This window comes from Talpa occidentalis, unplaced genomic scaffold, assembly GCF_014898055.3.
Source record: "Talpa occidentalis isolate TD23 unplaced genomic scaffold, MPIMG_talOcc4v2.1 talOcc4.8, whole genome shotgun sequence".
NCBI lineage: Eukaryota > Metazoa > Chordata > Mammalia > Eulipotyphla > Talpidae > Talpa > Talpa occidentalis.
In genome coordinates this window covers 44431180-44457604 of record NW_023605194.1, presented here as the reverse complement: position 1 = coordinate 44457604, position 26425 = coordinate 44431180, and the positions used below count along the sequence as shown (strand labels likewise).

Sequence of the window (26425 nt, the reverse complement as noted above, 5' to 3'; positions counted from 1 at the left end):
GAAAGATGATAAAATATACACAGCAGAATGTTAGCAGTAAAAAGAAATGAAATACTAATAATTGCTGAACATACATAAACCTTGCCAACATGTGAATGAAAGGAACAATCACAAAAGACCACATATTGTATGATTCCATTCATATAAACTATCCAGAATCTTTATAGAGATAGAAAATAGATTAATGGTTGTGTAGGGCTGGAGAAGCTAGAGAGGAAGTGATTTTTGGGGGGATATTGATGATACTCTAAATTTGATTGTGATGGTAGGTCGCACAAAACTTTGAATATACTAAAAACTACTGAATGATACACTCTGAATTACACTTCAAGAAAGCTATAAGAAATGTATTTTATCACCTCTGCAAAGTCTTATCTGTTCTTCAGAGTTTCTCTTACACATCACATATTTAGGTAGAATCTGTACTGATTTCACAGTTGGTTGAATTACAGCTCTTTGATGCATATGCTATTGATAATATATAATTCAGTAACAGAAAGCTTGCTTTTCTCCTGTGGTTTTTATTTTTTTCCACCACCTTATCCCTGGAGTTTACAAGCTTGTGTACTGCAGGAGTGAGAATAATCTTGTTCCAACTTGAAAGTGTTAGTAAGAACATCTCACGGTGAAACCTCACCCCTCTGAAATTACCCTTGGGGTGACAGGACAAATGTTCAGTCCAACCACTAAAGCTCTGGCTGTTGTTCTTTGGAAGCTATCTGGCCCCCTCTCAAGCTATTCGCTCTTATTTTATCTAGCATTCTAATAAGCAGGTTGCTCATTTCCAAACCCTGTAGCAGATTAGAATCATCAGGCGTGCACTGTGTGTAAAGGGTGTGCTGTGGGCGGAATTGTGCCATTCATCCCCCTTCCCAATTTATACGTTGAAACCCTAACCCCCGATGTGATGATAGTGGAGATGGAAACTTGGGAGACACTTAGGTTTAGTTGAGGTCATAAGTGTGGGACCTGGGGCCTCCCTAGAGGCACAGTGGGTTAAGACGCAACCTATGAAGCTGTCCACGGCTGCTGCAGCATGAGTTTGATCCCTGGCCAGGGAGCTACCCACATGGCACAGCAGACCTCATGATTTGCACCTTGCTCCCCTCGGCAGTGTATTTCAGTCAGTCTGCCTGTTCTGTTCCCCACTCTGTCTCTGGTGAATCTCTCACCTCCCCCCACCCTCCTCTGGCCTGTACCCCAGTTCTGACATGCATAAATAAATCTTAAAAAAAAAAAAAGTGTGGGGCCCTCGTAATGGGATTAGTGTCCCATCAGACAGACACCAGACAGCTTTCTCTCCCACTCTACCCCCATGGGAGGACATGGTGTGAGAGGTTCCTCTCTCCACATCCAGAAGAGAGCTTTCTGGCCCTTTGATTTTGAACTTCTCAAGAACTGTGAGAAGGTATCCCTTCTGTTTACACCACCCAGTCTGTGGCATTTGTTAATGGCATCCTGGGCTGACTACATGGAAAAAGGGTAGCACTTAGCTTAACAGTGAAGGAGGAGTAAACAAATCACAGATCACACAAGCACATTGTTGGTAATTAAAGAGCACCAGTAAGTCCTGAGACTTCCTAGGTCATAACACAGTATATAATAAATTATTTTCATCATAATGATTGATCATCAAGAAAGGGTTGATTAAAAAGTTTTAATTCCGCGTTAGAAAATTTTGCATCACAATAATGCAAATTAGTCATTGTTTGAAAGTTTAATCAAATTTTCTGTTATCCAGAATGACTCATTTCTCATGATTTCCAGACGCCTTTTTGCATTAATATAGCTTATTTTTCAAAGCGAGAAGGTAAAGGTATATTTCTACTTTCTCCTGAAATTATATTTGAGAAAAGATGTAAGACTTGGGTCTTCTTTAAAATCAGGAACAAATGCGATGCCTAAGTTTTCCAAATGTCTTAAAGGGTTGGAGGCAGGCATATAGAGCTGTTCTGTCCAGGTCCCTTCACACATGGGCTCTAGGCCTAAACTTTCTAGCAGTAAAAAAAGGAAACTAATTGTAGCCCACTCTCAGGGCTAAGAGATTTCTTTTGTGAAGGTTTTTGGCCTTTGTGTATTTCATTTAGCTAATAGCTGAAAGAAGCACCATTTACAGTAATTAGAGCTTTTAACCTGGTTTCTGCTGTGCTCTTCTTGAGAGATTATCATCTCTGCCAGCTTCTTTTATTAGCACTAGTTTGTAACACCCTGTTTACTATTCTGAATGAATTTCTTAGATTATATAACCTTTGCCAAAAAGTCACATACTTGGAAAAATCTATCTCTGTTATGTAAGAAGAAATATAAAGATTAGGCAACTTATAAAACGTATAAATACTCAGACATTGCCAGACAACAAGACCAAAACCCACTTCTGCCTATTTGTATGGTGCTCCCTAGGGGAGCACTAATAGAGACACCATCAGTTCGATTTTCCCCCCCACCCTCTAAGTGGTGCTTAGGGCAAATGTTTAGTGGTCCCTTATATAACACATTGTCTGTTCACCGTGTAATTTATATATTAAGTAGCTGTTGACTTTCTTCTTGCACTTTGGACATCTCACTACCATTCTTGGAGATTGTAGGCTGAGGTAGAAATGAAAGTGGACCAGACTAGGATTCATGATGGTGACCGCAGGTCGTATGCTGATTTTGTCTCTGGTTAGCCCTGACGATGAGTAAGTCCCTTTTCTAGGTCTTAGAATCAACTGTCAAAGTGATCTCTAATCTCTTTCATTCTTTCTAGTTCTTCTTTGATATTTCTCAAATCAAATAGAAATAGAATTTACATTCTCAAATCAGTTACTCAGTCTTTGGGAGAAGGGTGAATTTGGGTTCCTTAGTGAACAGAATGACCTGGGGACTTGAAAAATGTGGATTTCTAAGTTTTAATCTCAAGGATTCTGATTCAGTTAGAGTATTTTTTATTTTTTTTAAAGATTTATTTATACAAGAACCGGGGTAGAGGCCAGATTCGCGGGTGGGTGAGAGGATTCACCAGAGACAGAGCAGGGAACAGAACAGGCAGGCTGACTGAAATACACTGCTGAGGGGAGCAGCGAGCGAGACTGGAGAGATCTGCCACACCATGTGGGATCCTCGCTGGCCTGCCGGTATGAAACCGGCGCTGCAGAGGCTGCGGACAGCTTCACAGCACTGCGCTCAACCGCCTGTGCCACCAGGGGAGGCCCTAGAGTATTTTTTAACAAGCATCCCAGTTGATTCTAATGCAGAATCACAACAGTACTGCCCTAGTTGATTCTAGATACCACACTGTATACTTTAAAAAAAAAAAAAAGGGGTTTATTTATGCATACAAGAACTGGGGTGTAGGCCAAGGGCCGGGGCTGGGGTGAAAGGATTCACCAAAGACATAGTGGGGAACAAAACAGGTGGATCAACTGAAATACACTGCTGAGGGGGCAGCAGGAGAGACAGGAGGGGTCTGCTGCATGTGGGTTCGCTTAGCTCCATGGCCCAGCTCTGGTGTAGAACTTGTGCTGCAGTGGCTGGCAGTAGCTTGATGGCGCTGTGTCTTTAAGCCCTGCGCCACCAGGGAGAGGCCCAGCACTGTGTACTTCTTAGGGTTGTATTGTGGAGAGACTTTCTCATAAGTTATAAATATGAATGCTTGTGTACTATAGTTGCAACAGAATTAGATAGTAAAAAAAAGAAAGGTGATAAGGTATCCTTTGAAATCGTTAAAGATTTTATTTTAAAATGCTTTGTGTGTTAAACGCCCTTCTGAGAACATTCTTCCATTCTGAGACACTTAGTCATTCTTTCCTTGGCTGATTTTGTTGTATTATAAAAAGGAGCACTTTTTAGCACTTGATTCTAGTTGTTAAAGCAGAGATGGTAGAAGTGGAGGAAAGTGGAGTCTCTTTTGGACAGTTTCTCAACTAGGAAGGCACTAGTTTGAGTCTTACTTATTTTTAAAGATTCATTTTTATTTATTTATGCATATAAGAACTGGGGATGTAGGCCAGAGGTGCAGGGGGGTGAGAAGATTCCCCAGAGACAGAGTGGGGAGCAGAACAGGCAGATTTACTGCTAAGGGGAGAAGCAGGCAAGACAGGAGAGGTCTACTGCGACATATGGGTTAGCTCCCTGGCGGGGATGAAACTCAGTCCATAAGCGTTGATAGCTCTGAGACTTAACCCCTAGGCCACCAGGGATGCCCCTTGAGTCTTATTTTTTCACCTAATCAAAAGAAAACTCTTTACTAGCATTTGTGTAAGCATATGTTACCACCACAGATATTAATTTCCTGTAGCCATTTCCCAGCTGTGTAAATTAGTGTTAGTATTATGTCTTTAGCTTAAATGTTTCTCTCTTCCTTTCTTTGGGAAGACTGAGGAGTTTCCCTTTCCTTGCAGTAAATGCCTTGCTTTTTCCCATTTTCTTCCTCATATTTCAAATAAACTTGTTCTATTTCCCGGGATATGGCTAGTGCATGTTGCTTGATGAAATCTGCTTGAACCAGAATCTCCTTATTATAGTAATGCAGGACTATTCTTTCTTTTTACTTGAGAATCTAAAAGCATTAACCAATAGGTAGTATTTAGATTTTACTCTTTAAATTGGTAACTTTGCATACAATTTTATTTTCATGGGACATTGCCTTGAACTTGGCTAAATCCTTAAAGCAGTTTTCCTTCTCTGGATTTAAGCCTAATGAGAGCCAGATACTTCTACATGATTCCTTCCATTTGTTACTTAGACAGGGATGGCAACTGTGCTGGGCTGCCACTCCCCTTCCATCCCCACCTCCTTCAGTTGATGTCACTAAATAGTCCCCACATTCTTTCTTGGTGAACCAGCTTTTCAGCAGCAGAGCTCCAGGCGTCCACTGCATTAGGCCACAGCAGATGCATCTGCAGATTGTCACTTAGTTTTATGTCTTATTTATAACGTTTAGTATTTTGAGAAATTATGATAGGAGAAATAGACAGCATCAGGTTTTCTTAACCTTTTATCAGGTAAAGTGTACTCCTCAGAACTATTGTCATAAAACACCAGCAACTTCTATTGGTAAGCATTTGTTTTGTGAAATATATGAGGGCTGCTTATTTCAACTTCTGCCATAGTTCTGGAAAAATTGTCTACTCAGTGCTTCTTTGGGAAGCTTTTAAACTAAAGCCCTTGCTGTCTTCCCCACCCCCCCACATTTATTTATTTACAACTTTTTCTGAAGGTGTATGTTAGGACCTAGGTCAGATACATACAGATTTACATCTATATTTCTGTAGATAGAGACACATATAAAATAGCCATGGCTTAAGGAACTAACAGTCTTTCTTTTTTTGTTAGTTTTAAAGATTTATTTATTTATGCATACAAGAGCTGGGGTACAGGCCAGAGGTGGGAGGCGGTGAGAGGATTCACCAAAGACAGAGCAGGGAACAGAACAGGCAGATTGACCGAAGTACACTACTGAGGGGAGCAGTGGGTGAGACAGGACGAGGATCGAACTCGTGCTGCAGAAGCTGCGGACAGCTTCACAGGCTGTGTCTTAACCCCTTGCGCCACCAGGGAGGCCCCAGCTGAGTCTTGAAGGAAGGATGAGCAGGCATTTCCCCAGCAGATGAGGAGGAAAATCATTCCAGATGGCAGAGATACCTGGATCCAGGCCAGGGCAGCTTGAATTGTAAAATCCATAAGGGTTGGAACTAAATGAGATTTAAAATAAAACTACTGGGTAGTATTAGATATGATAGTCCCTTATGTTATTTCAAATTCTTTTTAACCTTATTTTTCAGGAACCAGAATCATTTATGATAGAAAGTTTCTGTTGGATCGTCGCAATTCTCCCATGGCTCAGACCCCACCCTGCCATCTGCCCAACATCCCAGGAGTCACCAGCCCTGGCACCTTAATCGAAGACTCCAAAGTAGAAGTAAACAATTTGAACAACTTGAACAATCATGACAGGAAGCATGCAGTTGGTAAGAGAATGATGGTGTTGGGGACCAAGCGGGAGACCTTGGAGATCTGAAATCAATCTGCTGTAGGTTTAGGAAATGCTGATGCTTCAATTATAACTGGTATTCAATTACATGTTTCTGGGAGTCCCACCACTCTCTTACCAAGTGAAATGTTCTAGAAGCTCCAAGTTCTAAATCATAAGCAAATCTAATCTAGTGAGTGTTGGGAAGAATACAAAATCAGGGCCTCCATGGTGGCGCACGAGGTGAAGCACAGCACTGTGAAGCTTCCCGGCCAGTCAGGGAGCTACCCACATGATGCAGCAGACCTTTCCTGTCTCACCCACTGCTCTCCACAGCAGTGCGTTTCAGTAGATCTGCCTGTTCTGCTCCCCACTCTGTCTCTGGTGAGTCCTCTCACCCCCTGCACCTCTGGCCTGTACCGCAGTTCTTGTGTGCATAAAGAAATAAATCTTTAAAAAAATAAAAATGCAAAATCAGGGAATCAAGATGATTCCTTGAACCTGTGCATTATCAGATTAGGATGACACACAAAACAAAATGGAATTTAATAGACCCCAAACACACTTTTAGAAATGAATCCTCTGTGTCTGGAAGCAGAGAGGGAGGTAGAAATGGCCAGCTTCTGAAGTGCACCTTGGTTGGCTCATTGTGATCCCTGTACCTGAGCTAGCACTCTGTCTTCTCAAATTCCGAATGAGTTTTTAATGGACACAGTGTCATTCCAGAGCGGGGCCAAAGTTCAGCGCCTCCAGAAGAGCGCTGACGTGATTGCTGGTAAGGGACGCTAAGGGACGCCCCGGGAGCTCCGGTTTGGTCAGCCTGGGGGCAAAGGGGCACTAGCAGAGTACTCACTTGTGTCTTTTCCCCACATGCTCCTCCCCAGGTGTAGTTTAGCTGCCTTTTTCCCCTCCAGATTAAGAAGAATAGGCAAGACAAAACAGGAGAATTGTTTTAGGGCAGCAGGGAATAGGATAGTGTGAATTATTTTTTGATGCTTGTGCAGAGAAAGTGCTAGTTGTTCATTGGTTTCGTTTTTCCTTTTTGTGCTAAATTTTTCCATTTCTTCATTCTCCCTAGGGGATGATGCTCAGTTTGAGATGGACATCTGACTGTCCTGCCAGGATCTGAAGAAAAGCAGCAACACTGATACTGTGTGTACCTGATTTGCCAATAGGATCAACGATGAAGAGACAGAAGAGGCAGTACCAGCAGTCCCTGTCGCACTCTCCACCTCCTCTCTTTCTCTGGGTGCCAAACATGGGAAGATGAGCTTCATCTGACCATTTCCTCTCCCTGTTTCCCATTCCCCTTCCCAGTTAGATTAGATTGCAAGCCCTTGTCTTATTTCTGTAGAACCAAGTGGCCCACAGAGGAAAACAGTTAAGCTTTGGCTTCTCTGGTCCTTTTTATACTGAGAAATCTCCCCTCCCCTGATTGTTTTTCAATCCCAAATCAAATAGCAGCTGACCTGAAGCTGCCTGGTTGGGAGGTCCGGGGACGGAAGACAGAGATTTGGTGGGTTCAGCTTTTTGTTCTTACTCTCTGGCTCCCCATCCTGTCTCCCACCATGGATCAGTGCCACCAGAGTGAGCTTGGGGTCTTCACAACCATTAGAGGGTAAACATTACCTTGAGATCTTTGTCCTCCGGGACAGAGCACAGTTTGTGCAGCTCCAGTAGCATTACCCTATGACACTGTATTGAGGTTCGCTTCCTCTGGGAAGAATGTCTTCTGTCTTTGGTATTGCAGTTCATCTTCCCATTCCTTTACTTAGCACATTTATACAAAATATTTTAACTCTACATTGGAAAGGAGTTCTCGTCTCCCATTCCTCCCACTTGCATCTGGTTGCTTAGGGTCGTCTTGGACGTTCTCTGTCCGGGTGATTTCATCTGCTCCCAGAGAAGGCCCATACCAAGTGGTGGAAGCACTTTGGGCACGGCCTGATCATGTTAGTATTCTGCCAGATGGTGCCCAGGGGTGCCCGCAGACAAGCGGTGAGCCAGTCCTTAGTAGTCAGTTTCTAAGCCAAGGAGCATTGTGATACTTGTTGTCTCAGAGTGCAGTGTGTTATATTTTGAGTTTAAAGTTGACTTTCAGAATGTCTGTGGAAAAGAACTGAACTTTTTCCCTTTGTGGACCTGCTTTGACTGCTGAAATAGATAAGCATCGGTTTAAAAATGTGTTCCTCCCACTTTTCTTGCCTTACCCATCGTACTCTGAATTTTCCCTTTCCTCCCGCTTTCCTTCCTTTTTCTCTATCAGGCCATTTTTCAAATATACATCAGAGATACCTCAATTGTTGGTATCTGATATCTGTCACTTCTCTTATATGAGGAGTGGCCTTTTATTTTTAAAATGACTACAGACCTATTTTTAGATATGTTTTCAGTACAAGTTTGAACAGCAACTTTTTAAATTAAACATCTTCCAGTGTTAGGAAGGTGACAGGTGTCTGTCGGTGAGTCTGCTGTTCTGTGTCACCATCCTTTGTCTCCTCCAGCCTTTTATGAGTGCTTTCCTTCTCCCTCTAGTTTTGGGTGTGCATGTTTGGAGTTTGTCCTGGGTGGTTTATAAATCTGGACCAGTCTGCCTGGCTGTGGGTTGTTCGTGAAAGCCTCGTTCTTTCCCTTCACCCTTCGCTTTTCCCTCCCCCTCCTCTCCACCCTGCTGTCCCGTGACTATTGAATGGCACAATAAACCCCAGAGAGTGACTCCCCTCAAGGAAGACTGACGTCTCTGTTCCCTCACAGAAGACAAAGTACCACTGGCGTCCCGGAAATTTCTGATTGGATTTGGTGTCCCGAACCCCTTTTGGAGATCAGTTCCAGGGTGAGCGTAATAGGCCAATTGACTCAGAAGGAAAACTGTTTGTTTTTCTTTTCAACTATGAAAAGACCCTGTTTGCAGATAGGTTTTAGAGGAGAGGAAGGATGTGTGAGGAACTTTGTTCTGTTTTCTGCAACAAAATGTGAATAGTTCAGAGTGAAACCTTTTGTGATGGTTGTTGTCTCAGGAATACGTTGCATCACCAATTTGGTGATACCTTTAGTCTCAAAAATTGATCAGAATGGTATTTTTTGTTTGTTTGTCTAATGTATCCCTGTTCTGATTTTAATTAAACTTCAAATTTCATTTTACATAGTCTTGGAAAACTTAAGCTGCACTATAATTTACACTAGAGGATTGTCAGGACCTTTTTGCCCCCTGGGGAGCTTAAGTCTTTGGAAATGGAGCCTTTCCTTCTTCATACCCTGACCCTGGCATCCTCTGGAACCCGAGCCCAACTGTAGGTAGTAGGCCTGTCAGCCAGCGGAAGAGCACCCCATCCCCTCTTGATCTTTAATGCTGCACATGAAAACATGGCTTCCTCACCGAACAAAGGGGAATGGAATTAAAACATGCCAGCTTGAGTGGTTTCAAGATGCCATTTCCCCCCTTTGCCATCTTGGGGAATCTGCGTGCCACCCCCTAATCAGAGGCCATGTTTTAGTATTTCTTAGGAGTGTCATCTGTAGCCTATAGTAATTGCCTGATCTCATAGCCTTCTCTTCAAGAACTTCCTCACTGCTTGGTGCAGTTCATTCCTGGAGGCCACTGCTACCTTGACCTCCCCAAATCAGTATTTATCACACAGCAACAGGTTAGCTGCCACCGATGATACCTTTGTGCCATGCTTCACAGAATGTTTTTGGGAGCAGCCAGAATTCAGTAGTTGGTTTGCTTCTGGATATTTGGAAGGCTCACAGATGAAGCTCTAAATAAATATTTTAATCCTGGTTTTTTTCTAGGGGAGGGAACACTCTTAGGGTACCATTTGAGTGAGATGATTCTTAAGATATTGACATTCATTTGTACCTTGCTTTTTATGAGTGGCTTCCCTGAGCTGAGTGACCGAGAGAGAGGGCAAGAAGGAATACGCATGCACTGCCTTTTATGACAGTCTCTGAAAGCACTGACTTTCACATTTACTTTTTCTTAGAAGCAAACCATGAAGCCCAGCAAATGCCCGAGGAGGGGAATTACATCCTACCCACTGAGCAGTATCAAAGAATTTGTGGCTATGTCTACCACACCCCAACAGAGGAGGAAATTAGGTTGACAGTGGTGGGTTTGAATCAGATCATAGATTTCCAGAGAGAAATTGCTACCAAAAGCAGGTCTCCAAGTCATGCATCACCAGACTGGCACAGAGTGCAGACTTTCTCTTTTCCCAAAGCCTGCTGGTTTGGAGAAGTGTTGAGAAATGGCAATTTTCAGGAGAACTAGGATATCCATATACCTCCTGACTACCAGCAGCCCAGAGATGTTTCTCTGCAATCTTGCTGTCTCAAGTCTTGATTACTACTTAGTTGCTATCTTCTTTAGCCAAGAAGTAACAAAGAAAGGAAATTGGATCCTTTTTAGTAGAATCACTAAAGCTGATTTAACTGGAGTCAGGATTGTCAAGCAAAGGGAGCAAATGTGAATTAGACATTAGGTTATTGGACTGAAGAAAAGTTAGCCGTTAAGATTTAGGGTGAAACAGATGATATCAGGAAACCAGGCCCCCAGCAGAGTTGGTGCTTGGTGTGGTCTCTGACCATACTAGTTCAAAGAAATGTGGGTTGCGTCGCTCACCCAAGAAACCACTTCTCAATAAAGTAGGTACCATCTGGGGATTAAAAATGTCTGCTGATGGTCCCTTTAAACCCAGTGTGCCAGTTAACTGTGTATCCCACCTCATCTTGGGCTTCCTGGTGGAAATTTTTCTTAGAGAATCAATGCTATCTTCACCTTTGAGTGAAACTTAGATGAGGCTCGTAAGTTCAACACATTCTTAGTGTCTGGTTTGTGTTTCTGGCACCCATGTCTGACCAAGCTTCTACATTTTGGCCATCTTAAGGATGCAAGTTCTTGTTTGGTCATGCTCTGCCTCTGTCTAGCACTTTCTTACATGTAGCCCTGCTTGTTTGGGAGTATACCAGAATAAGAAGCAATGTTGCTGGGGCAGCTGTAAGAAAAGGTACTTCCAGAAGTAAAAAAACTTTAAAATACCTTCAAATGAATTTTGATTTTCCTTCTGATTCTGAGGTAGAATCAAAATAGATGGTCGTTTACTTTTTGCTGCTCGGTTACTAGCTCTTCGGAAGACCTTACTTTCCTAGTTCAAATGTTTCCACTAGAATGCCACCTGCTAGGTGTGTGGGTTTCACCCCCAGAACCCATCAAGTGGCAATTGAGTGCCTGCTTGGAATCAAGGCAGCTGGTGTAAGGGGTTCATCTCACTGGCAGCAATATCCCAGAGACCAAATCTTTCTCCCCATCTTAGATACCTGATGGGGATTCGATTATCTTGACTAAAGCCAGCCCTCAGCCCTTTGCCTACCCCTTTTAGCAAGAAGGCCCCACTACTTCTGTCTGGTCCAAAACTTATCCTTGGTTTCTATCTGGACAGTGTGCATATGAGCAGCTATTTACTGATCTGTGAAACCCAATCACCCACCTGTGACTTGGAAGAGGGTAGTACTGCTAAAGAAGCTGTGTTTCTTTGGGAGTGCAGTTTCTGTCTGGAGTTAGAAGGGGGTATACTCTCTGCCTCCCCCAGTAAAAGATGAAATCAGACCTTAAGGCAGTTAGGTCACAATTCTTGAGAATGATTATTCCCAGGGAGCATTTGTTATTCTAGTGATGACTTTCCAGCTTGTTGTTGGGAGTTTCCTTGAAGCTAGAAATGTCTTACTGGAGGCTCTTAAGGATGATTATTGACACATACTCACTTCGCAAACATACGTTAACACCTTTTTCATCCTCTGGAATTTAAATCTCTATCTCTGGGCTGGTCCTGGAAGTTGATACCTTTTGGCAAAGTTTTAGATTTAGGAGACGTCTTGAGTCCCTGGTCTGTGGTTTCTCTGCTTAACCCCTGGCTGCAGCCCAGCCGAACATACCGTATGGTGGGTGCCCAGTGAAGAAATCCCAAGATGAAACACATTTCCCAGGGTATTTAAACTCGCTCTGCCACCTGTCTTGAGTGGGAGGCTGGTAGAGATGCTGCAATGCTTGATAATCATGTGGCCACTGAAATTTCCAAAGGGAGCTCTTGCCAGTGCTTAAAACCAAAATTCCTGGATACTTCAAACTTAAAGAATTCCATGATTCTAGCACAGAATATCCATTCTTGCTCTAGTGTCTCCCCTTCCTCTCCATCTTAATCTTAAAAAATGGAAACAAAACCCAGAGCCAAGGCCAAGGGTAATGTTTACTTGAAACCTGGAGAGCAGGGAGGCACACTGAGAGATGGGGCTAGTCGCTTGGGTGAGCCGTCCTGCTCCGGGTGTCTGTATCCAAATCCTGAGTACTGTGAGCCAGTGCCTTTCCTTCACCTGAAGATGGAGTCCATCTTTCCACCTGGGTGAGGAGACCCTCTGCTTTAAGGGTATGCCTTAAAGGTGTCTTGGAGAGCCCAGAGGACACATGTTCAGGTGTCCATTTTAAGCATCTGTAAAGTATTTTATATATATATTAAAAAAAATGCCCTTGTCTTAGTGCCACCAAAATGGCTCCATCCATTTCGAATGGAAAAGTGGGGACTACCAGTACTTTCCTTGGTCTTCCCTTCCTCTCCTTTAATGTGGTTCCCCCTTAGCTGTTTGTCGCTTCACCGTCGTGGACGGGTAGCAGAGGGTGCCGTGCAGCCCTGTGTGATTCCTTGACCGTTTTGTGTGTGTGTGTGTGTGACTGTCCTTCCATACCAGCAGGTCTTTGGAAATTAGGGGAAAATTAAATTCTCACCTACGGTTGCTGTTACAGTTAAATCAATAAAGATCTTGAATATCAACTTGGTGTTTTGTTTGATTTTGGAAAATTTCAGGTGAAGCCCTGTTGATTTCATTTTGGGATCTTGGCTGGTGAGGGACACAGGCAAAGGCAGTGGATTGCTTTAACTAACACTTAGGGAACACACCCTTTGTCCCTCTGACCCTGTGCAGGCAAAGAACTGGGTCCCTCTCACCTTGGAGGTGAACATGGACATGCCAGGCCCAAAAAGCCTCTAGGTACCAGGCTCCCAGCAACCTAACTGCAGCTTTAGCTTTTTCTGAAGAGCACCACCTTGGTCCTCTGGGAGCACCTACCAGAAATCCCTCCTATCTGACCCTGAAATGAGGCATACTGCATGCGTGGTGGCATTGGTTTCCTTACTATTAGTCTAATCACATCTTAGTGCTGAGAACAATGACAGGAATGCTGTCCTGTCATGTTTTATATGTTAACAGAGGTCGACAGAATAAAACTGAACTTGAGGTGCTTTCCCGTGAAGATAGCAGAGAGATTTAGGGCACAAGCCCTAGAGTAAGACGGGTTTGAAGTACAGCTGTGCTTACCAGCCACATGACTGCCAACAAGGTTCTGCATCTCTAATCCTGTTTCCTTCTCCACAAGACTGTTAAAAGTTTTCATCGGTTGTTGTGAGGCTAGGGGAAGGCCATGGAGAGCACTCAGGGGCCTGCTACATGTAGAGTTCAGTAAGGGACCTAATAGCCCAGTTGGTGTGGCACCCGTGTCCCTCAGTTGGGTCTCCTTTACCCTGAGAACGCAGATAGGAGATGGAGCAGGTTGGCCGACTTGCTATTGATGTGTGGGCCTCCAGCAGTCTCAAGCATCTCTCAGCCAAGTCATTTTGAAGGCACTCTAGAACATTTTTACTCAGCCCCAAAGGCAAGTAGGATAATAGCTCAAGGCAACAGGATAGGTGGGTAAGGCTGGTGCAAAGGCAGACTTTGCAACATGAAAATGGCCCTCGTGCTTTCAGTTGCCACCACTACATCACCTGTGATCCTGTTTGTGCTTTTATCTTGTCTTTATCTGACTGCCACTGTCTCTGGTGAATCCTCACCCCCTGCACCTCCGGCCTGCACCCCAGCTCTTGTATGCATAAATGCATACTTTTTTAAAATTAAAAAAAAAGCCTCACTAGCATCTTCTTACTGAGAGCACGTAGTGGCCAAAAGTCTATGGGAAAAGGGATGTACTGATTGTTTCTACTTTGTTTCTATGTATATGATGATGTCAACTCTCGGCTTGCTAAAAAAGTATAAATAAAGAAACTGCTGAGCCCCTCAGGAGAAGATACATTGCACCGCATCCAGTGTCTGTCTCCTCACTACCTCATCCCCTTCCCCTCAGCCCCTTTCGCCTAGGCCGTCTTTTCCTTTCAAGGACTTCTCACCCGACATTTTGCCGAAAGCTGGTCTGCGGCACTAGCACACAAGGGTCAGAGCATGGAGCTGTTGCTAGGCTCAGCCCCAGACACCTCTAGCCAGGCAGGATGACCCTGCTGCTGTCAAACCACACACTAAGCTTTCAGGGGGGTGGCAGAATGCCAAGGCAATGTCATGAGGTCTGTTCTGAGTAGAACTGTTAACTACATACACTCCCACCAGCTGTAGCCACAAATAACTTGACCTTTCCCTTTCCTGGCTTCGGCCATAGCAGAGCAGTGGGGCACCTATTGAGCAAAGAAGATGCTCTAAAGCCCTAGGATGGGATTTTCACTCCCAAGAACTTCAGTTTGGTAATTGACTTGGGATTCAAATATATGGTTCCAAAAACGAATCCAATGCTCTTGAGCAAAACCTGGCTCCTGGGGCCAGAGCTCAGCTCATTCCTAACTGTGTGGGCCATTCACTAGACCGCTCAGGTCTCAGAGAAGAGGCAGGGACTAAAGCTGACCTCACAAGAACTCGATTTTTTCTTTTTTAAGATTTATTTTTATTTATACAAGAACTGGGGTATAGGTCAGAGGCACAGAAGGGTGAGAGAATGCACCAGAGACAGAGCGGGGAACAGAACAGGCAGACTGACTGAAATACACTGCTGAGGGGAGCAGCGGGCGAGGCAGGAGAGAACTGCTGCACCATGTGGGTATCTCCCTGGCTGGCTGGGAATTGAACTGGTGCTGCAGAGCTGCGGACAGCTTCACAGTGCGGCGCTCAACCCGCTGCGCCACCGGGGAGGTCCCTCAATTCTGTTTTCTAAGTGTCACATGCAGGATCCTACTGTGATTTTGAATTGTGGCAAGGGCAGATCTACTTCCACTCCAGGAAATAAGCAGCGAGATCAGCTCTGTTGCTGAATCAGGGCAATTGAGGTTTGTCAAGCCCAGACCTGACTCTGGCCTAGCCAAACGCTGCCTGGACTAGGATCACTACCTTGACTCAACCAACGCTGCAGTTGAGTCACATCTCACAGAGGTTCCCACACGATGAGAATCATTTTCCTAAGCCTGGAGCACAAGTCAGCAGGTTTCTTGGGAAGAAGAGTAGGGGATATATTCATTGTGAACTTACATTACCAACAAATGGCAACAAGTGGCCTCTTTGCCCTGCCTAACAAACAAATGAAAAAAATAGTCCCTGCTTTTTTAAAGCTCAACACAGTCAGCTGCCTTTCAGGTCTGTTCAGTCAGAAGTCTTGTGTTGTTTTGGGGGATAGAGCTTCCTATAATTAAGTCTCGATTCCTTTTGCTGTGTTGGAAAATGGAGCCTGACATTAAGGCCGCCTCAGAATCCTGAGCAAAAGAAGAGCTGATACAGGTGAAAGTGGCCTGGCAGGGCCTGGGCTAAACAGGGTTCATGAATTGAGAGGGGGCCAGCCTGTGGTTTAAAGCTCTTGGTTTTGGGGCCTCTCTGGTGGCTTAGGGGTTAAAGACAGCACTATCAAGCTATCACCAGCCACTACAGCACGAGTTCGATTCCCAGATAGCCAGGGAGCTGACCACATGGCACAGCAGACCTCTCCTGCCTTGCTGCTCTCCCCTCAGCAGTTGTATTTCAGTAGATCTCTCTGTTCTGTTCTCCACTCTGTCTCTGGTGAATCCTCTCACCCCCACACCTCTGGCCTGCACCCCAGTTCTTGTATGCATAAATAAGTAAATCTTCAAAAGCAAGCAAGCAAGCTCATGGTTCTTCTGGGCCTGCTAATGGCCATTTGCATTTACCTTCTTGCATCTAATGGGAGGAGGCTGAGCAGTGAATTACCTGAGATCACACAGCTTCTTAGAGACTGAGAAGTCTTCAATGAGGACAGGGCCCTTCCCCTTGTGACAGGAAACTCAGGGGCCTCATTAATAGCACACAGTGAAACTGAGGTGAACTGTCAGCAACTTTAATAGACTCGATCATGTCTACTCAAGCAGACTGACTCAGGGATGTCTGAGGGCTCCAGTTCTGCAGACCAATGTGGTCACTTCTCTTGGACGTGTTCCTGCTTCTTCCTTCAGAGGCACCAGCTGGCCTAGGAGGACTGTACAATGGCTTTATTGTTTGTGCAACTCATTAGCAGAGCCCCACTCCAGGGAATCTCTGGACAAGGCCAACAGATTGTCACTGGCCAGCCAAAAAGATGAGTGGGGGCTCCCCTATGCCAGCCTGTGGCAACAAGAGCCAACAGACTGTTCTTAATTTAACACAGTAATTTAATATTTGGGAGAGGGGATTGAAGACTAACTTCAAGAATACATAAACATTATATGTAAATTGTCCCAACTCAAAAATAAATGCACATAACCTCCAATCTCTGCAGGCAATTTCTGGGAATTCAGGTAAAGAGACTCTTGCTCTAGTGCATTTACCCACCTCTGTTCACTAAAGAGAAAACCCAGCAGGCCCGCTTCCCTGGCGTCCTCCTGCCTCCCCTGACAGTGGCCTCTGTTTTCAGTTGGATTCCAGAGCCTTCATTTGCAGGGTGGGCAACCTTTCCTCCTCAGGTCTCATGGATAGAGCAACTTTGCCCCTCTTTATTTCTCTTCTTTGGATTAGATGGTTATTTTAGCTTCCAGGGGCTTCCCAACTTTCCAGGATACAGGCAGATCCAGCCTCCTCCAGGAGCTCCTCAAAGACACCCACATTCTTCCACAATCATGTCTTTATGATGGTCTAGAAGGACTCTGCCATTGTCCACGTACAGCATGCTCAAAGGCTTGGTCTTCACTGGAGCACAGCAGGTAGAAGGGACTCGGTGGGGCTGGTACCGTTTCAGTAGACTCTGAAAGAAGGGGAGTGGGGTCAATTCACATCCCAATGGTCAGGTCAGAATGTATAATTTCTGGGAAAAGGGTGAAACAGTTAATAGAGAGTTCAAATTGGTTTCTAGGTGCAAAAATAGAAAATTATTTTCATAAAGGAACCAGCATGCTAATCATCAACTCTAGTCTAAAATAATGTCTATTGTTTTTTTTTTTTATCAACAGCTTTAACAAGATTTTAAAAGCTTTATCTGGGCAAAACAATAACTATTTTATATGTTCTCCTATTATTTTAGCCTGGAGGGAATATCAGTTTAGAAAGTATTCCAAGAAACCCCTGGTTTAGGTCCAGAAATATGAAACAGAAGAGAGTCATGTGCAAATTCTTGTGGCATTTGCCTTGTTGCCCAGAGAAGGACAAACAGAGTCAACGGGAGAAAAGGTAGCAACCCCTTGGCATTCTGGAACCAGGCCCACTCCCTGTGGTCCCACGAGGTCTTTTCAGATCAGAGTGTCAAGAGTTGGTGATTGAGACACCCGGGTTTCTGGTTCACACTCCAGTTAGGTCAGTGGAGTGAAATGGGACCCAGCAGTAGAGCTGGGGAGATTCGGGGGCCTTTGTCCAGGACTTAGTACCTCCCTGGCATGAGCTCAGCTCATATGCTCTCCAGAGCCTCTGAACCCTGCCTGAGGCCCAGCATAGAGAATGCACAAAGCTCCATGAGATCCCCAGTCTGAGCTCTATGGAGTAAAATAGAAACACTTTGGTCCTATATAACCTTTGAGAGCAGGGCAGGGCCTCCTTATAAAAGCAGGGCCCCCACATTAGACTCCGTTCCCGCTTTTTCTTTCTCATTCTCCTTCTGTTCCTCTCTTTCTACCACCTCTTCCACCTTCTAGATTAGGCTAATGAGCAGTCTCATAAACTCCTGCATAATGGGTGCCCAGCTTCAGTTTCAGGCAGCAAAAGTACAGTGGTTAGAACAGTATTATCCCAACCGTAGCCCCATCAACTACAAGTATGGGACTTCTAATAATGACCATGCATCACTAAACATGCCCATTTAATGCCAACTACTGTGCATGCAATATGCATGTCATCTCACTCAACTATACAACATCCCTATGAAATATACATTATCCCCATTTTACAGGTGGCAATACTGAAACTCCAAGAGAGTAAGCAACTTGCTTACCATGGCATAGCTAACAGGTAAGAATCAAAGTCTGGCCTGCCTTTCCCCAAACTCCTTTCCCAGAACATCAGGGCTGGAGAGGAGCTGACACCCTCTAGCCTACACCTTCTGCCCCTTATTTTATAAAAGACAAGGAAAATATCCCAGGAAAGCAAAGTGTACAAGGCTGCCAGCAGGGCATGGCTCATGTAGACTCTCTGAGGATGCTGTCATCTCTGTCCTTAGGATCCAGCACAGGACCTGGCACCTTGCACAGGCTTGAACTGAATGAACAAATACAGTAAGTTCAGAGCAAGGCAGAGTCCTGAGCCCGTTCCACCCCCATGCCTTGGAGCACACCTGGATATATGCGTGGTTGGTTGGATGAAATTCCTCTCCCACAGGATTAGGACATTCACCTTCGCAGCGATAGGCATTGTACTGTTTGGGGTAGATGATCCAGGAGCCCCACCCAATCAGGTTGAAGTCCACCTGGAACTTGACCTTCCGACACAGCTGGCTTCTGTCGGGTAAGTGATGTCGGCGGTGCCTCCTGTCCCTCTCCCGGGAGAGCTGTCCCTCCTGGACCCGCCAGGAGCTCTCAGCCTCCCACAGCAAGGTGGAGCCCCCCAGCCGCCTCTGCTCTGGTGAGAGATTGGAGTAGAGCATGAGGACTGCGTCGGTGACAGGCGGCGTGGGGGGCCGCCTCCAACACGCTCCCCCTCTCCCGGACATCTGCTCTTCCAGCTCCCTAGGGTGCTTCAGCCACTTGGAGAGTGGCCTGGTCACCTCCAGGACCATGCTGCCCGAGGAAAAGGTGACCTGGGACAGAGTGACAGTAAACAGGTCCATCTGAAGACGCTCCAGGCAGCCGGCTGGGTCCTGCTCCTCGGCCAGCTTTGGCTGGTGGAAAATCTTAATGGACAGCGGGATGTCGGGGGCGAGGTACGCAGGGCCGGACAGCTGCAGCCGGAGCTCAGCCCATGCCAGGTCCTCTTCTTGGCTCAGGAAGGAGAAGTCAAAAGCAAAGGTCCAGTTCTGCCCATCCACCTCCATATCTGGGTGGGAGAAACCAGGAAGGAAGCAGGGTGAATGGGGACCTCCCTCAGCCCCAGTCAGCATAAGGACAACCACAGCTCATGCTCCAGCCCCCACCTCACACGAGTCACCTCTTAGGCCTCACCCAGAGTTGGGTGTGTTTACTGAGTCCATTTTAGAGATGAGGAAAATTGAGGGTCAGAGGATTAAAGAACTGTCTGAGCTGTCATTCTTAGAAGGTGGAAGAGCCAAGAATAAACCTGGATTTGCCCAACTGCAAAGCCCAAACTGCTCTTCTATCTTCCCCACCAAGATACTCTGCAGGTGAGAAAACTGGAGAGAGGTCTGGATGAGCCTGTCTCTCACACAGGTAGTCTAAGACCAAGCTCTGGGCTTTCTGACCTAAACCCGGGACTTCTCCTCACTCTGTGACCCTGGAGCAAGTCACCATCCTAGGCCCTGTTTTCTTATTGGGAAGAGGGTGTGTTTCACAAGCAAAAGTAAGTTGGCAGGCATACCATGCAAAGGCCCTGGCTCAGGAAGGTATGGGCAGCAGAAGCTAGAGTGGCCACCCCCTCCCCAGCCAGTTCTTAAAAAGGAAACAGAAACCTCAGGTGTTTTTGGCAACCTCACAAATAGGCTTCTAAGCAGACTTTGCAACAACCTTGCAGTTTGCACCCAAGGATCCTTCCTGTTCACCTGCAGGGCACTCACCTCCTAGGCCCAGGGTCAGCCACACTTTTGGTACAAACACAGCAAATACTCCAAGGCACCCCCCGACCCACTCTCTACCCCAGTGACTTCACCCAAACTGGATAAAGGGCGTGGGGAAGCATTCCATTTATTTCAGTCCTGGGCCAATTTGGTCTGATGTCTGGGGATAGCACCTATATGTGGAGTTTCAGTCATTTATAAGTGATCTTTAACTTTTTTTCAAGCTCAACTTTCTCTTTACCATGGGAATAGTGATGCCCTACCTATCTCTGCGTTATCGGGAGGACGTGGGGGAAACAAAGCTTTGAAGGTTCATTTACTAAATATAAGTCAGGAGTCATTCATTAGATACAAAAAGAGGGAGTTTGTCACCCTTTTGGGAATAGATTCAGAGCTGGTGATGATCTCCAATTTAGGTCCCTTGGGCAGACTACATACATAACACTTTATTTTTTTATTGTCTTGGAGCATCTTTGGTCAGTCAGACAGTAAGTGAATTTCTCTGGTAAGTCCAGGCTGTATTTGAAGGGGTCATTTCCAGCTTCAGCCTCCTGGCAGCTTTTTCCAAGCCCTCTCCAGCTGCTCTTTTAATTTCCACTTCCCTCCTCATTAGCACCTGCAGGGGGCAATAACCGGCCTGGACTAGCAACTCCCCTAGAGGTGAGGGAGGAGGCAGACTTTACCATGACCCCTAGCAGCACCACCTGGCCCCCTGGGGATTAGGCAGGATGAGTAGCAACTCCTGGTCACCTGAATCAAGAGCTAAAAACATCTTGTCTCAAGTATAGGTACACCTTGGAGATTTTGTGAGTTTGCTTCCAACCACAGCAATAAAGTAAATATCACAATAAAACAAGTCATACGATTTTTGGGCTTTCCAATGCATATAAAAGTTATGTTTACACTATGCTGTATGTGGTCTATTAAGTTAGCAATAGCACTTTGTCTTAAACGAGGGCGTAAATGTTAATTTAACAACTCTATTACAGGGCTGCTCTGGTGGCACAAGGGGTTAGGCACTGCACTATGAGGCAATCTGCAGCCTCTGCAGCACGAGTTGGATCCCCTGCCGGCCAGGGAGCAACCCACATGGCACAGCAGACCTCTCCAGGCTCGCCCGCTGCTCCCCTCAGCAGTGTTCTTCGGTAAGTCTGCCTGTTCTGTTCCCCACTCTGTCTCTGGTGAATCCTCTCACTCCCCGCATCTCTAGCCTGTACCCCAGCTTTTCTATGCATGGATAGGTAAATCTTTAAAAAAATAAAATAAAATAAAAACTATTGCAAAAAATTGCTAACATCATCTGAGTCTTCAGTAAGTCATAATATTTTTGGTGGTGGAGAGTCTTGCAAAAAAACCAATTCTCTTCAAAGCACAATAAAAGGTCTGCCTGTATCCACAAATGGCCTTTTAATAGAAGGTGTTCCAGATCAAGGGTCGAGAGCCGGTTGGGAGCAGGGTCCCTGGTGTCTCCCGCAAAGGTTCAAATTCGGCCACTTGCTGTTTAACATTAGGCAGGTTGCTTTTCTTCTCTGGGCCTCAGTTATCTTTGAAAAAGTGAGAGGCTGACAGCATCCAACTCGCAGGGGTATTGTGATTTACTGAGATAATGCGTGTGAAGTGTCTTGCCCAGCACAACAAAGTCCAATAAACAATTGCTGTCATCAATCACCTCCTTATTATTGCCTAGGCCCAAAGTTGCAAATGAAAGGGTTCAGGCAGTGAGGGACCTGGATTAGGGGAGCAAAGACATGAGTTGCTGGAATGAGCAGCACAGAGGGAGGGGCAGGGAGGCTGCCGGTCAGCAGGAAGAGTCTGTGACTCCACCACCCGGCCCTCTGCCCAGGGCTTTCTGGGAGAAATCTGATCTCACTGGCCTCCTCACTGGGACAGTATGCTGAGAGGTTCTCTTAGATCTGGCTCTGGCTCATCTTAGAACAAGGGGTGCCTAAACTTTTGGGGGTCACTGATACCTGATGAAAGCTAAGAATGCTCCCCCCAGGAAAAAAATTCAGCTTCTACGTAAACAACAAAGGTGATTTTGAGAATGAGAAAGGGGCTCCTGGATCCCCCGGAGACCCGTCCATGAATACAGACGTGGCCACGCAGGTTCCAACGATAGCTTGACCAACTTCTAATTCCACAGAAGGAAGTGCTTGGTGTCATGCCCTTGCATTCCCTTCCCCTAAACAGGGAGTTAGGGCTAAGTTAGGGTTCGGGTCTCTATAGCAAAGGAGAGTGGGGAGTAGGACGGTGCCCACTCTACATTTTTATAAAGTAAAAGGGCAATTGCTTCTACTTTTGTACCGCTTTCCCCAGGTTAAGTGTTTTACAGTGTGGCTTTGTTAAATCCTCCCTGCCACCATCACCATTCTTCAGATGAGGACCCGGGAGGTTCACCGGGAAGGTGGTTAAACAGAGCAGAAGCAAACCCAACTTGGATAAACGCCAACACCCATTTCATGTCATCAGGGTGCAGCTTACAAAAATCTCAGAAGGGAAAGGAGGGCGTGGAGGTCATCCCTTCTCAGGGGAATCTCCTTCCAGGCAGGGCCCTCTCTCTCCATTTTTTTTTTTTTTTAAGTGAAACCAATTCACAACAATGTGAATGTACTTAATGTCATTGTGCATTTAAAAATGGGTAAAATGGCAAATTTTGTTATGTATATTTTACTACACATACACAAATGAGGCAGAAAGAAAGCCAATCCTCTATTTTACAAAAGAGGAAATTAGAGGAGTCAACTGATTGCCAGGGACACAAAGGGGAAGCAGGGTGAGGAACCAGAACTCAGTTTTCCAGACTCCTAGACTGTCCCATCCCTGCAAAACCTTCGGGAACTCTCTAGAAAATGGAGTGAACTGGAGAAAAGTGTCACTCTCTCCCCGACCCCCAGTTTTCTGGCACTCCAGTAATTTTCAAATTGCCGCACTCCTGGTGTCCCTAGACTGGCTGGTCCCCAGATGACCCTTCTGGAGAGGGTCACCAGCTGTCTGACCCCAGACATGGCAGGCCAGGTCACTAGAAGCCCCCACTCTCAGACCACTAGGGGCCAGCAGGAGGCCAGTGAGATCAGATTGTGGGATGTGGATTGCGCCCTAGGCCTGGGGAGGGCTGTCTGGCCCTGGCTGCAGAGGGAGGTGCAATGCTGCAGGGGTCTGCCCCCCAACCCAGGCACCAGGATGTGGATTGCACCGGGGACCGGGACTCTGCAGGAGAGGGGTCTAGGGGGAAGGGCACCCTCTGCTCAACACCCACCTGCTCACCTCTCCTGGTGCCAGAATTCCACGCCCTACCTCCCAGGTCACCACGGTCTTTGAAGGCGCCCCACACCCCACAAGGCCCTGAACGCGGTTTCATCTCGAACACTGACACATCCCCATTTCCGAGAATCCTATCTCTAATACTGGAACTCTGAATCCTCGTCCCTGACGTTCCCTGCTTGATAGCTGGTTTCAAAGCTCCCTCTCAGGCTGAGAGATACTGCCAAGGCCAGACCCACTCACTCTCAGGAATAGAAGATATTCGACAAGACAACATAATCGTAGGCAATAATAACCACCACATGGTGTCCCCATGACAAGTTTTGTGCTCAGCGTTTTATGTGCTGTCACCTAGCCCTTGTCACATCTCTTGAAGGAGGTTCCATTATCCCTATTCTGCAGATGCGCAAAGTGAGGCGCCCCGAGGTTAAGTATTCAGCAGTTTAACCAGACCTCACAGAAGTGGTGTCATCCCGCTCTCGGCGCGGCTGTGCCGCGCTCTACCCGCCCTCAACCGAGACTCACAACGCAGGGGGCTCTGCCCCGAACACTCCCGGACCCGCACCCCGAAAGCTGACAGACTCAAGCCCCAGATCGCGCCCTCAGAGCGCGCTGGCAGCCTCGACGGCGGACCTCCGCGCAGGGCCGCGGCGCCCGGGGTCCCCAGCTCACCTTGCGCCTGCAGGCTGCGGATGATGTCCGCCCGAGGCAGCGGGTCGCGGTAAAGGCTCAGCATATAAGCGAGAGGAGACGGCGAGGCGGGCAGCCCCCGCGTGTGTAGGTGTGTGGGGGCCACGGTCGCGGCGCCAGCCTGGAGCAGGGCGCACCAGGCGTGCAGGAGGAGGCTCGGCAGGCTGTGGGCGTGCATGACGGGCTGGCGGGGCCTGCAGGCGGCTCCTCCGCCCCTTTTATCCCGCGCCGTGGAAGCCGCCCCGCCCCCGTGCTTCCTCCCTGGTGGATGCTTTAGGATCTTATACTCCCCCCACCCACCCACCCCCACACACACAGACACTCGGGGGTGGTCTCTGGAGGGACCCCCTACTGGGGGCGGGGTAGAGCTGAGCCTGGTAGGGAGGAGAACCGCAAAGCTTAAGGGAGCTTTAGGTCCCGGGACAGGCTAATTTGTTGGTTGTGGGCACCCTGACACTCTGCTACTGTAGATACTGACTCTTTTTTTCTGAAACAGCAAGTTTGTGCTCATTCCCAGGTCAGAAACGTGGCTTCCTTGCTCTGCCTCTCCTGGGATCCCTACCCTTTCCTGTCCCTCCCGGTCCAAACTGTTCCAAACAGAGGTGGGGTTCTACAAGGAGCTGGTGGGGAGTGGGTGGGTCCAGGCGACTCTCAGGCAAGGTCTGGCCACGCACAGGTCTGGAAGTGCTTCTGCTCAGCCGCACCCTTGCAGCCTTCCCGGAGGCTATCTAGTTGGCCTCTGTGAGCACTCCTGGCCTAATCCTAGGCCTCCTCTCCAAAGCTAGCTCCTGGGAAGTTACTAGGTAGTTGTTAGAACTATGAAGGTGAGCGCCAGGTGAAGGCCCAAGGAGACATACTTCAAATACTGAAGTGTTCTCCCTGGACCACAGAGGGCAGGAATGACAGGGACAGAAGAAGGACTTCTCTATGGGCATGACAAGAGTCTAGCAGTGGCTGGAGTTCTGGCTTTGCCAACTGGTGGTCCAGGCTTCTGGGCCCCATGTGCAGAATGCCTGGGGTGGTGTCAGGCTCTCTTTTCAGGCACACATCACCCCAGTCATCTCAGGTACAGAGATGGGGCCCATGTCCTGCCCTGGCAGTTTCCACAGGAGACCAAGCTTTCAGTTCAAAATGTCTCACTTCCTTCTATTCAGGAACTGCATTCCTCATCTGCACAGGAGTGTGCCTTGCCTGGCCTCCCCTACAGGTGCATAGTCAGGTCCCAGCTGGAATTACCTTTAAAGAAATGTAAATCTCTGCCCCTTTTCAGACCCCAGCTGTTTTCCTCAACCCTAGAGGGTTCCACCCCCTGCCCCCACCCAATCCTACTCCCCAAGAGCTTTCCTAGCCCCAGACTAGCAGCTGGATAGCATTGGCTGAACTGCTTGCTATAGGCCAGCACATCTCAGCTGTTTTTCACGGGATGCCTCTAGATCCAAAGAACCCCAGGCTCAGCCCTGAGCAGGTATTAGGAAGTGGAAGGAGGCCCAGCAGGCTCAGCCAGCAACTCCAAACCTGTATCCAGGCCACCGTCCCTACCCATCCAACACATAGGAACCTCACCTCCCAGATACCTGGGTTGCAGACCCCCACAGGCCACAGGACCTGAGCACTCCATCACCCAGCTGACTACTAGTTCCTTCCAACTGGGGCGGTCTTGTTCACCATGCTTACCCCACAGTACATATCATAGTTGGGACCCAAAGAATCTTAGCCAAGTAAGTCAGTGAATGGATTATGTCTGGGCTTGCCTAGAGGTAAGTATCACCTGGGGTGTTTATTAACTAATAGTTCCTGAGTCCCAGTCCAGACCTTCAGAATTCAGGTTTTCAGAGGGAACTTGGTAATCTACATATTTAACAAGCACCCCAGGGATGCTTAGCAGACTACTTTGAGAAACTGGGTGGGCTAGAATTCTAGTTGCATTTTGGAACCCCCCTCCCAGCCTTCAGTTTCCTCATCTGCAACTCATGATCAGACAGTGATTCCATGCAGATTGAAGAAAAGGAAAGCAGGGCCTCCCTGGTGGTGCAAGGGTTGAGCACAGCACTATGAGGCTATTCCGCAGCCGCTGCAGCATGAGTTCAATCCCCGACCAGGAAGGTGACCCACATGGCGCAGCAGACCTCTCCTGTCTTGCCCGCTGCTCCCCTCAGCAGTGTATTTCAGTCAATCTGCCTGTTCTGTTCCCCACTCTGTCTCTGGTGAGTCCTCTCACCCCACCATCTCTGGTCTGTACTCTAGCTCTTGTATGCATAAATAAATAAATCTTTTTTAAAAAAGGAAAAAAAAGGAATGCAAAAATGCCTTGCGAGAGCCAATGTGTTTATAAGACCTTATGTATATGGGTATTATTATGGGTCTGTCGTCATCCAGCACACCCAGGCTGGGGACTTGCTGCTTTGGGGGGCCATACCTAGCCCTCTGCCACAGACCCATCCCCCTCCTTGTAGCAGATAGCCCCTGGCAAAGGAACTCTTACGCAGATTATGAACATGTAAGTAAAAAGCAATGCTAGATGGTGGCTAGTGCTGTGGGAGCCCCGACAAGAACATGGAAACAAAAAATAGTTAAGACAGACAGGGGAAAGG

The 26425-nt window shown here is 46.8% G+C and overlaps 2 protein-coding genes across 2 annotated transcripts in view; one reads left to right on the top strand and one right to left on the bottom strand.

Moving 5' to 3' along the window:
- The window catches only part of EIF4EBP2 (eukaryotic translation initiation factor 4E binding protein 2), a 28137-nt gene extending 15344 nt beyond the window's left edge, over positions 1–12793 (top strand). The window contains exons 2-3 of the mRNA XM_037495858.2: positions 5763–5948; positions 7029–12793. Coding sequence (XP_037351755.1) covers positions 5763–5948; positions 7029–7060 — 218 coding nt within the window. The 3' untranslated portion in view covers positions 7061–12793. The remainder of the gene's footprint in view (positions 1–5762; positions 5949–7028) is intronic.
- Positions 12794–16023: 3230 nt separating this feature from the next.
- On the bottom strand, positions 16024–24023 carry NODAL (nodal growth differentiation factor). Its single transcript, XM_037496114.2, has 3 exons — positions 23817–24023; positions 18492–19189; positions 16024–16976 (listed from the first exon to the last, which is right to left on the bottom strand). The coding sequence occupies exons 1-3, from the start codon at positions 24010–24012 to the stop codon at positions 16824–16826; spliced, it is 1047 nt and encodes a 348-aa protein (XP_037352011.1). The 5' UTR covers positions 24013–24023; the 3' UTR covers positions 16024–16823.
- Between the last annotated feature and the right edge of the window lie 2402 nt (positions 24024–26425).

Excerpts from the sequence above, each read along its gene's own strand:
- NODAL (XM_037496114.2), bottom strand. The coding sequence starts at position 24,012 with ATGCACGCCCACAGCCTGCCGAGCCTCCTCCTGCACGCCTGGTGCGCC. Across the intron at positions 19,190-23,816 it reads CCGCAGCCTGCAGGCGCAAG|ATATGGAGGTGGATGGGCAG; the intron begins GTGAGCTGGGGA and ends TCTCCCACCCAG. Across the intron at positions 16,977-18,491 it reads CCAACCACGCATATATCCAG|AGTCTACTGAAACGGTACCA; the intron begins GTGTGCTCCAAG and ends CCCTTCTTTCAG.